This window comes from Electrophorus electricus, chromosome 24, assembly GCF_041902795.1.
Source record: "Electrophorus electricus isolate QZ-2024a chromosome 24, ASM4190279v1, whole genome shotgun sequence".
Lineage (NCBI taxonomy): Eukaryota > Metazoa > Chordata > Actinopteri > Gymnotiformes > Gymnotidae > Electrophorus > Electrophorus electricus.
Genome location: NC_137520.1, coordinates 8,912,503 through 8,924,177, shown reverse-complemented (window position 1 = coordinate 8,924,177; position 11,675 = coordinate 8,912,503). Strand labels below are relative to the sequence as shown.

The following is an 11,675-nucleotide window of genomic DNA, read 5'->3' as shown; positions in this document are numbered from 1 at the left end:
ACCACATTGCCAGTGTTATGTTGAGAACAGTCTGCCAAAGTACAATGGGCCTATGCAGTCAGTGGTCTTATAGTCAGGAATTCACTCATCATCAGTGGCATAGAAGGAATTATCTTACAAATTGTGCATGCTCTACTATAGGCTACAGTAGGGTGGTACTGTACAAAGGCGCATGGTTTTGTATAATGAATTCACGTTTGTTTGTCATATTTCCACATTCACTGTTCAGCAGTGCCATTTCATACCTCTCTCAGAAAACAAACTGCTTAAAACGTCATCTAAGCGCGCCGGAAAACAATATCTCAGTGGCCCATCAAGCTGAGCTGGCTGTATACGTCTGATGCCTGTGTAGAATCTCCGTAACGGATTTTTGTTTTGGATGTTTTCGATACAGCTGTATTAGTGCCTCGGCCAAACGTATTTTTATATAACACTCGACGAAAAAAATATTGTCAAGAATCATTTGAATAGAAGATCCTCTTGTTTGTTCGACGTCATGGATTCCGCCAGTCAAGGTAAAAAGAACTAAGAGTTCATTGCTTTCACTGTTGTTTAATTTCAGATATGACTGTAATTGTAGTCATTTTTGTAAGCAGTAATTGATGTTTGACCATAATAATTTTTTTGCTGGCTCATACGCAGTGACTGTTGTTGAAGGAGAAAGCAGGGCAGAGTATGCTATCAAATTACTCCACCGATGGCCAGTGTAGAAAAAGCGGACCTTCGAAACCCAAGTTTACCAACACATCGTGATCTTTTAAATTATGTTTTCCCATAGAATGCTACATGTAAGCGAAGTAATGTTCGCTTTTGCATAACATCAAACTCTGCATTTTGGTTTGTTTGTTTGGCACTGAAAGTTCGAGTCCTTCCTGGTGTATAAAACAGTTCGTTGCATACTGTGTGACGCTAAAGCTGCGGTAGGTAACTAATAGTTTCACCATGATGTGGAGCCGTTGTAGGGCTACAATGTAATATTGACGGGCACTTAGAGTGATTGTCAAATAACAAGGTTTCCTACGGCTTGCTTCTCGCATTTACTGAGGGTGTGGCAAATAATCGATTCCGTGATGCCAGTCGCTATCTAGTTGTCAGTTGAAGTCCGCTATCTTGGTCCTCTAGCCACACGATAGAGTAGTATTATCGCCTTGCATGTCTCGCACATGGCACGCTGTCACAACACCTCAGTTATATTGGTCGCATGTAACTTGCTGATATGTTTTTTTTTGTTTTGTTTGTTAGGTTTTTTTTTTTTTTTTTAACTATTGACTTGCAAATGCAGGTTCATACAAACTGTAGCATGAAAGAGAGTTTAGAATAACCGTTTTGTTGTTTTGTTTTGTTTTTGCCCAAGAGGGACTGTGATAGGTGTTTAAATGGTCGAAAGCTGTTGTTCAGAGAAAATGCGTAAGGAATACCCAGAGGCTTTCAACCCGTCATTAGAGCACGCGTTCGCTTCTTCCAGATGAGCACATACGGTATTGTTCGACACCCTGTGGTATTAATACATTTTCCATTTACGTGCAGCTCTGGCAGTGCAGAACAGTGCCATTGTCTGCAGACCTGAATAACATCGTCTCTGTGGGCGAAATGTATGAGGGGAAACGGCGAAAGGCAATGATTTCACCAATAAATACCTCTCCTATCCTTCATAGTGATCTTTACCACTGCAGAAAATACTAACACACCTGATGTTAAAAAAAGAGAATATGAGTCTAAAAAGTGCTTTGACTGACAAGGAAATAAATAGTTTGTAGGCTATCATGAATAACATAACCGATATAGCCTGCAAAACTATCAACAAAATGTCAGTTTGTTTCAAAGCAAGATCGAGAAGAATTGTAAATGTGCATCTATCTTTTGCTCTTGCTCTCTCGCTCACTGTCTGTCTTCCTCTGCCATCTCTGTCTGCTGTTCTCTCTGTATGTCTCACACAGACATCAATCTGAATTCGCCAAATAAAGCCCTGGGCTCTGGCTCCCTGGCAGAGGTCCCAGCAGAGGGGGGTGCCTCTGGGGTCGCACCAGTAACACTCCCCCCAGGGCTTACAGAAGAGGAGGCTGAAGAGCTGAGGATTGAACTCACCAAGGTAAACAACAGCAAATAAGTTACACATTTCCGGTCCTACACATTGCATTAATGTGCTCTCAAAGACCTAAACCGACCTAAGCCGCAGTCGATTTGTGTTGGCCCTGTCTCCAATGCCTTTGCTGTAATGTGTGGCTTTTGGCTGGTGTCACTTTGGTTAGTGTCACCGTCTTCACATGTCCCTCAGGTAGAGGAAGAGATTCAGACCCTACGGCAGGTGCTGCTGGCCAAAGAGCGCCATGCATCCGAGCTCAAGCGCAAACTGGGCCTCAGCCCCCTGAGCGAACTCAAACAGAACATCTCCAAAGGCTGGCAGGACGTCCAGACCTCAAATGCGTGAGTAAGCCCCACTCAGACCCTCACTACTTCAGCCCCTCTCCCCAAGCTCCCACCCTAACCAGGATGCAGATGGAGTGGTTCCAGAGCAAGCCCTGCTAGCTAAAGAGGACTTCATAGAAGGCCTGCTCCTGTTCATTGAACTAATCCTTCTGAAGCTCACAGCACTCTCCTTTGGCTAACTTGCGGTCCTCCCTGTGCTTCATGATGTCTGAAATCAGCTTCTCTCTCCGTTCAGTGTCGACATTCTGGATTTACATATAAAAGTGTGAGTGCACCAAGGAGACTACCAGCACCCCCACCAGTTAAAAGCTTTGAGTGCAATTGTTTTATCTACTGACTAGGCTGCTGCGTTATGAGAGAGCTTTGTGGGGGTGTCGGGTGAGTCAGGAGTGACTCACAGCCATTACTGATAAGGCTGATTTACCTTGCTGCTCTAAGCAGTTGTACTGGACAGTACTATGATGAAGTTTAGTCTAAAAGAGGAAGGTATGGGAAAGGCCAGCTCTCGGGGTCAGACTCTGACCAGTGACTGATGGCGGGCTACTCTGAAAACGTGTGCCACAGTAACTCTTCCAACGTTTAGCAGCAAGTTCTGCCAACAGCTCCAGTGGAAGCCCTCAGCACTATCACATGGTGTGCTGTGCGCTCCCGATCATAACCTGCATGTGTTTGTAGCTGTCTGAAAACGGCAGAGATGCCGCACCAGTGGCGCGAGAAGATTGTAGGATGTGATGTGTGAGTGTCTGGCTGGCTTTGGCGCATTTGCTGGGTGTTTGCTTCGAGCCCTCTCACCACCGAGCTGGCTGTCGTAAAAGCAGCCTTCATGTGGCATGGAAATGCCTGTTTAAGCAGGATTGGCTGCATTTCCACTCTAAATGGAAACTCAGGTCCAACATAGGCAGTATTTTATCTGTCTTTTTTTTTTTTCTTTAACAGCTTAAAGGCCTGTGTTAACCTTAAGCGAGGCAAGTTAACGTACATTTTATTGGGAAAACATGCAGTGGTATTCAGAGCTAGCTGATTTTATTCATTTTTGATGTTGGTAAATTTTTTCCTATTGTGAATAACGACACTCCAGTGGAGTTAGTGGAGAAGTTCCTGGCTCAGCAAAAATCTGGTAGAATTGCAATATTGTTTACAATGTGTAACATCCCAGAGCTACTGGGGTATCCTACCCGGAGCCGCTTGAGATTAAGTGCTTTATGCAGTGGTGCAGGGGGCAGTAGTGGACCCAAACCTTATGTATTATGACCATGCTAACTCTAGGTACAGCAGTACTTTGTTTCTCACTCGTCTTTAACGTGCTCTGTGAGCTGTGGCCTGCCTGAGCTCTGCCAGTGCTGGCCTATTCCTAAAGCCTCTGCAGTGGCACGAAACAAAGGCCCTGTGTGTTGTCCTTCCTCTCTTCAGTGCCAGTGGGTGTCTGAAACACTGATTTGCTGCCTGCCTCAGATAATTTACAGATAGTTTTTACTCCTCTGGCTCATTGCTTCATTTGAAGCAGATGATCTTCTGTTCCGTTCCTAGCAAGCAGGCTGACTTTCATTCCTTTTTGTCAGTTTTTTTCAGTCCTCACTTTGCTTCAGTATGTTCGAGAGTTGGACACATCAGTAATAACCTGGGTTGGCCATTGTTCGCTGAGCAACTGCAGTCCTCCTTGAAGTGGTCTTCTGCATCTTGGATAAATCCTAGCGCTATGGTGGAGTATCTTCCAGAAGAAGAATAGACTTGTCATGTTGAATTCTCGTGTGCTGGATGTGGGTTAAAGAGACTGACTGACTCTCTGTCTCCTTTTTTCCTCTCTTTTTGTCTTTTTCATTCTCGCTCTCTTTCTTATATCTATATAGCACACAGGAAAAAAGACAAACCTTATTTCTGCACTTTCTTAAGGAAGTGTAAAATTCTTACATGTTCTTTGTTTTTAATCTCTGACTTTGGTGGTTTCCCAATAGCAGTCCTGACAAAAGCATCACCTTTTATGAACTTAATGAATGCATGTTTTCACTTTAGGCTTGTTTAGGGAGATTTTGTAGGCCATTGTTCAGTGTGTGGGTACTTAAGTATGTTATATAAATAAATAAATAAATAAATAAATAACCAAACAGACTTGAATATCTTAGGTAGCTGCCAATTAGATAGGGTGGGGCCTAACTAAATGGGGTGTGGTCTAACCAGATTGGATGTGACTTAACACGAGCCCAAAGTGTATGAATCTAGTCAGTTCCCACGTAACATTATGGAGTAGCCCCAAGGGCTTGGGGCAGTGCACCATGGACCATATTGGAGGCAAGCTCTGCACTTGTAGGGAAATGGCCTTTGTATTGCCTTTTTGCTATTTAACTACTATCTTGCCTACACCTTGTTGTTGGCTTACTAAACAGTGCTTTTGAGTCACGTGTGAGTTTGCAATGAAGAATGGTGAAAAGCTCAGATAACTCAGTGTGGTTCCCCTCCCCTCTAATTAAACTTGGCATGTGGGTGGTGTGTTCTAGAGTAGGAATGGCCTGAGATGCTACAAGTTCAGGACTGTGTGAGATCTCCCACTTCCCTCTCAAATCACACAGAGCCCAACAGCCTGGGCCACTTCTTACAGTAATGGAACTGTGGAATTTCACTGTAGCTTTGCTGATCGTGATCAAAATTGAAGTACCAGAAGATTATTCAGAAGAAGGTTGGATGTACTGATTTTCATCTCCAAGCTGCATGCAGTCGTCTCCCATGATTTAGCTTATGATTGTGCATTGAACGTCCTTGAAGAACTGAGAAACTTGCCACTCCTTAAGTTTCTCCCTGGGGAATATTCCTGGCCTAATGGCCCAGCCACTTGAGCCTCACCAAAATCTGCTAAATCCTGCCGTTAATGATTTTCGGTGCAGCCCATTTGTTGTGTTGAGGCAAGCAGGTCTGCAGCTATGCTCGATGATCACGGTGTGTGCAACCTGCACGCAATCTCCTAGCCAACGTGGTTCTGCAGCTGTACCTGTGAGCGTTAATGCTAATGCCCCGTAACCCGCGCTTTCAGCAGCCCTACATGCTACATCATGTTCCACATTTCCAAATTCATCTGCTGTTGTGTGGACACGTTTACAAACTGCGCCTTTACTGCGCTCAGCTGAAACAGCAGCACTGATGTGTTGTCAAGTTTAACAGCCCTTCTAGAGTTGCACTTTCCCTACCATTTTTTCACATGCATTTGGTTTCAGGTCGCTTAAGGTGGCTCTATGTTTGACGTGTGCTTGTGTTTTGATCCCGTCCGTGACTGTTCCTCTGTTAACGTGCCCCTGTGATTAATGTTCCTTAAATCATGCATGTCCTTAATCCCACGTTCAGCATTGCTTGTAAGAGTGGGAATATGAACATGTTCACCTTGTTTGTTTGTAGATATCTTTCAGCCTCCGCCACTCTGGACGACATTACCCACTCTGAAGTGTGAGTTGTCTTTGATTTCTCCCTTTTTAATTTTCTCCATGTTTCTTCGAGTTTCTCCCCACGCTGCTTTGCTGTGTCCTTTGTCCTTTGTTTTAATGTCGAGGGGTGCAGCTACTCTGTCATGGCTGCTCGTCGCGTTGGGGCTTTTTTTTTTTTTTTTTGAGAGCGCTCTCATTCATAGATCTGTTGCGCAGTGTGTGTTCCAGCACATTGGTGTGAATGCTTGGGTGCTTAGCGAATAGGCAGTCAATGTTTGGTCAGTTTCTCTGGCTTTGAATTCAACTACTTTGCCTCCTGCTGAAGTGTTAGCACATTGCTCAGTCTGTGTATCATCTCCCAGTGGACATAACTCCTTATGAAGGACCACATTCCTGTTGTCCAACAGCATTTACCCATGTTCATTTTTTTTTTCCTGTCTCTATCACTCCCTTTCTTCCCTGTCTCGCCACATTCCTCCTCTCTTCCACTCCTCTCACAGGTACAAGAAGACTCAGGAAACTCTGTCTCAGGCAGGACAGAAGACCTCCGCGGCCTTCACCACCATGGGCTCGGCTATCAGCAGGAAACTGGGAGACATGAGGTAAACTTTGAGCCGAAATGGCTCCGACCACCCTTGCTTTTCACTCTCATATTGGGTCGCCTCATGCATAGTCTCATTCTGCAGCCCCCAACAGTGTCCATCCTGCTGTGCCGTCGGCCTATGCTTCATGCGTCTGGTTTGTGTGTTTGTGCCATGTTCCATTAATGCTCTTGGCTAATGCTGCATACTCCTGTAGTACATTAGTGGTTCCTGTGCTGATCTTTCATTTGCTCTGCCTTCCTTCCTGCCCCATGCCACACGCTCTGTGCCCCTCTGGCTTCCGTGCTTTGTTCTGTGCAGTTGCACTGTTCTGTTTCAGTTTATCAGCCATAATACGAAGGTCACTTTTTTATGCAGGCAAGTGATCGATCGACAGTCTCAGGTTTTGTTTTGGGTTTTTTTTTTTTTTGCCTTTTTGCCTCCCCCCAAATGTCATCTGCTTATTCTCTGAGCCCTTGTTTACTTGGTTGATTTTAAGCTCTGTTGTATTTTACGAGTTACAAAACCCACACCTGGTTCCTTTTTTTGTACAAACTCCCTATTCATCACTCCCACACCCACACAACCCAAATGCACACAAAGGTTTGAATGACCATAGGGAGGTGGATGCAATGCTGGACTCTGACTTGCCTCATCTTTAAGTCTGCTAAGATGAGCCCCCATGCTATGGTGTTTGTCAGCTGGTCAGAATCAAAGCCCTGTCGGGGCTGACCTTCCATGCCGCCTCCAGTGCAGTACTCCTATAGCCAAAGTAATTGCTGTCTTTATCCTATCAAAGGCTCCCAGTCTATTAATGTCTGTGCAGGCCAGAGAGTCTTCTTTAAATGGTCATAACCAGACCAGCATTTTATTTCACAGGGTGGGTTTTAATCCAAATTATAATCCTGTAGGGCTATTGATGCATAATATTATTCACTAATGGCTGCTTTGGGTTTCATTTGAATGTTCCGTTACTGCCGTGTGTTTATTCCATTTAATCATCTGCATTTACTCCCATTCATTCTTCATTGTCATTATTCCATTCCTGACATTAGTTAACAGTATGACAGTGCTGTTCAAAATCAAACAGAGTGTGGAGTATGTTACCTAGAATAAAACACGTCAGCTATAATCTTGGTATAAATGCTGTTCTGTTGTATCTGCTGTTTTGTTTTTTGTTTCCCTGCTTGCCCTGATCTTGCCTGATGCTTGTTTGCTCACCCTGATTGGTTTTGCATTCCTCCTTTTTCTTTTAATCGCTGCACCCGATTGGCCCTACAGAGCTCTGCCTTTCTCTAACACCTTTGGGTAAGACTGATCAGAGCTTTAATTAATAATAAAAAAGTGACCATTAGTAGATCATTCTGGTGTGTGAATATAAGGAATTCTAGATGAAATGTGAAGTAATAGAATGTCTACCTGGTAAAAGCTTAGCAGTGTAGATACTATGGGCTTGAGCCACCATATTACATTCCTGACAGTTTTAATTTGTGAATACGTTTTTCTTAAATATTATTAAATTCCTGTTTTCTTTGATATGCCCTGCTTGTCTCTTGAGATTCCTTCTCTTGCACAATGGATATAATCCAGATATCAAATAAGCCTACGAAATATTGGTGCTCAGTGGGCTGTACGTTGTTTTTGTTTCATTTTGGTTATTTTGCTTGACTTTGTAAAAAATAAATAAATAAATGAATGAATAAATAAAACATAACCACCCACTTGCAGTTAGATGCTGGTGAAACAAAGTTGGTTGGCACTGCTTTGCTTCTCTTGTCGACGTTCCTGCTTGTTAACACCGGCACCTCTTGTCTCCTTTTAATGCATTCGAAGTAGTAACTACTCCATCCGCCACTCGATAAGTATGCCAGTCATGAGGTAAAGTATTTCAGATCATCTCCAGAGTCCCCTTAACTGTCCCTCTGTAGCCTAACAGCATGGCCCCAGGGAGGTACAGTGCATGTTACAAGCCAGAACTGAACTACCAAAAACTTAAAAAATGTAATGGCCTTCCTAATGATTGGAAATGTTCAGTTATACATTAACACAGCAACACTTGACATTAAAGTTCTTTTGGATATTAATATTTGCAGCATTAGGTAACATTGACATCCCATAACCATCAGCATTAATAAGCTGTAATTGAGGTTAAAGTAATTAGTGTTCAGTGTTGCTCACAAGCAAATACAGTATGAGGAACACTAGGTTGGTAAGGGGGAAAGAAACGGGCAGTTTTGTACGTTACATAGTGAAAGGAACAAAAAAACGCTTGTCTCTAAAATTTGGAAATAAAATTGTTAAGCACAACGGAACTTGAGGGAACCTTAATGTAAAGTGTAACCAATACATAGAACATGTTACTAAAAGATGATTGCGTGTGTTATAAAATTTTCTGTGTTCATGTGGATGAATTTGCAAAAAAAATTTAAATTTTTCATTTTGTTCTTTTTCCAAAATATTTGGAAATAAAAAACTTTATGCATTATTTACAGAAACTCTCCAACCTTCAAATCATTTGAAGACAAAGTTGGGAACCTCAAGGTAAGGCCAGATCTCACGAAGACATGCACATTAAAGCGGTACTGTAACCTCTACATCGTCTGAACCTCGTCTCATCTGCTTTTCTGGCTGACGGACTGTTTGCTTGTTGATCTAGTCCAAGGTGGTTGGTGGGAGGGCCAACGGCGGGGGCCCGCAGTCGCCGGGTGACTCTCCGAACCCAGCGCAGGACAACGCCCCGTTCTGAGGCACCGAGAACACGCCGCATGCTCCCCTGACCCTCTACAGCTGCCATCACTCCTCCCGCTCAGTCTCCGTCGGCCTCCCCCTCTCTCATTCAGCTCTCCCACCTAAGGCTTGCATGTGCACATGTCACCCCTCCACTCTCCACACACACACACACACACACACACACACTCTCACTCTCTTGCACCCCACAGCTTATGTAACATATAGTCAGCCAAAAGGGTTGTACAAAAAGAGAAAAAAGTTAAACCATTTTGTATTATAAAGTATTTTACACAGCTTTGCATAATGTTTTTACATAACTTTTATCAATATATATATATATATATATATATATATATATATATATATATATATATATATATATATATATAAATATAAATAAATGAGCGAATACAGATAACTATATTTAAACTGTACTGCCGAGCTTCACTCATCAGATGGTTAAGGAGTAAAAGAGGAGGCCCTATTAGCGTGGAGTGGGGAGGGGCTGCCGGCAGAACTGCTCACAGTAGGAACTCGCTGCAGTGTTCGATGCTGCTGCTCATTTGAGTCCTTTTCTACTCCAAGTACAATGTGAAGCAAGGCTTTGCTGCACCTTTGGTGAATGTCTAATCCTCTCTGTCTGCCTTACACTTTCTGTTGATTTTTGCTGGTCAAAGCATGTTACGTGAAGGTAATTTCGTATTGTCTTATTTCTCGGGTCGAGTTAGAGTGGCTGTCCAGGTGGGTTGTTTTTGTTTATTCTCTGTGTAGGTTGGAGTCCTCTTACCTTTTCTTTGTGCCATTGCTTTGCCAGCGATCTGAGGCTATTCAAAGACCTTCTGCTGTTGAAACAAAGAGCTCTTTCACCAATTCACACTCACACTAACTCACTGCAGGTGTCACTATTGAACATAGCTCTTACGTTAGCCTACACTAACTCAAGATGTAAAACACTGACTAAGACCGGTGGTGTCACATTTTTTTTGTTATTGATATTAAGTTATAAGACTGCCGATTTCAGCCGTTTTTATGGTAGCACGGTCACTTTTTTTAAACCCAAGGTCATGGGTACATGTTATTGGCCAAATTAATTTTGCTCTGTGTCTCTCTTCACCATTATCACCTTTTATAGGTGTCAAAGGGTTGAATTATTTCAGTAGTTTTACAATGCATTATTACTATATTCTTAACAAAAATTCAAGAAATAATGGTGTATGTTTTCCAAAAATAAGTACAAAATGTTGCCAGTAACACAGCAGGGGAACTTGGCTATGGCAGTTTCTTATGACATTTAATGAGTAGGTGGCTGACTCTAGTTATCATCAAGGGGAGAAAGACATATTGTATCAAACATACTTTCTGAGGGAAAGTTTAGAAAACCCTTGAGCTGCATATGTGTAAATGGGACTGGCTGTTGTAGAGTGCAAACACCATATAGCTTTAATGTAGGGATCATAGGTTAGCTGTACAAAAAGACAGGATTTGGTTTTCTCTGAGATTTGTGGAATAGTTATCATTTATGTTAATGTCTATGTTTGTATATCAATAAAGCATTCCTTCAAACGTTTACTGTGCCTGATGCTCTCATTTATGTGAAGTGTGAACTAATTAATCTACTAAGTTACATGTTCATGCTCACAATTGTGGTCAGTTTGTATTTTTAATATTTTAAAATCTTAACACTTATATTTCAGTGCGTTCGTGAGGAGGGTGAGTACTCAGCATTTTGGTCAATCTTAAGATACTAAATCCTTTTGTATGTAATGTCATTGTGTTCTCTCAGTGACAGAACCTGTGTAACTTTGCTTGTTTTACTCTTAGCTGAGCTGTTTTAGGTAGGCTACTTAAGAGAAACAACACTTAAGTGTAATTTTAGGCTTCTCTCCCCCTCTAATGGTCTGAAAACCTTTGGCTTCTGACGCATTGAAATCTTTTATCTCGTTCTTCCACCCTGAGCATGCATTACTAGTGCCTCTAGGTGGCAGCATATCACAGAATTAAAGCGTCAAGCTAAAATGACAATTGACGTCATTGAATTCTTTGAATAAAGAAATTCAAGTATTTGGTATTCTAGTGGTTCTGGAATGCTTACTACCAACCAGTTACATATAGATTAATACACTAAACGGTAAGATACTAAGTACAGTAACCTGTATAGTGAAGAATAAAAGAAATTCTGTCAGGCCATCAAGGCTTCAGAAGCAGGATCTCTAATTCTCACATTGTTCAGCTAGATTTGTGGTTTGTCTTATTGTCTTATTTAGGTTTGAATTCAGCCTGAAAATGTCTTCTGCATCCACATACACCTGGCAAACATTCATGTGAAATGTCTGTCATTTATTTAAAGTTAGTTCTGGTTCCATGAACTGTCAACCTTATCAACATACTTTGTTTGAGCTCTTTTTTGGTCACCAAATACATAAGTTACCCTGATTAAAAAGTTATAGTAGGTTAATTATTTACATACAACAGGTCTCTTGAGGTCATATGATGTAGTACAAGTAATTGTCAATGAGCTTTTTGAAAAGTA

At 42.1% G+C, this 11,675-nt stretch overlaps 1 protein-coding gene across 14 annotated transcripts; it reads left to right on the top strand.

The window, feature by feature from the left end:
- The first annotated feature begins 288 nt into the window (after positions 1 to 288).
- tpd52l2b (tpd52 like 2b) lies at positions 289 to 10,712 on the top strand. Of its 14 annotated transcripts, none has more exons than XM_081706756.1 (11): positions 289 to 515; positions 643 to 788; positions 1,355 to 1,478; positions 1,938 to 2,089; positions 2,276 to 2,424; positions 5,809 to 5,856; positions 6,335 to 6,436; positions 7,697 to 7,723; positions 8,249 to 8,293; positions 8,908 to 8,956; positions 9,072 to 10,712. In XM_081706756.1, exons 3-11 carry the CDS (start codon positions 1,466 to 1,468, stop codon positions 9,159 to 9,161), a joined length of 675 nt encoding a protein of 224 aa, XP_081562882.1. In that variant the 5' UTR covers positions 289 to 515; positions 643 to 788; positions 1,355 to 1,465; the 3' UTR covers positions 9,162 to 10,712. The 14 variants fall into 14 exon arrangements, with proteins under 14 accessions (XP_081562882.1, XP_081562881.1, XP_026862768.1 ...); XM_081706755.1 differs by having other exon boundaries at positions 643 to 920; XM_027006967.3 differs by lacking the exon at positions 643 to 788.
- The last annotated feature ends 963 nt before the right edge of the window (positions 10,713 to 11,675 follow it).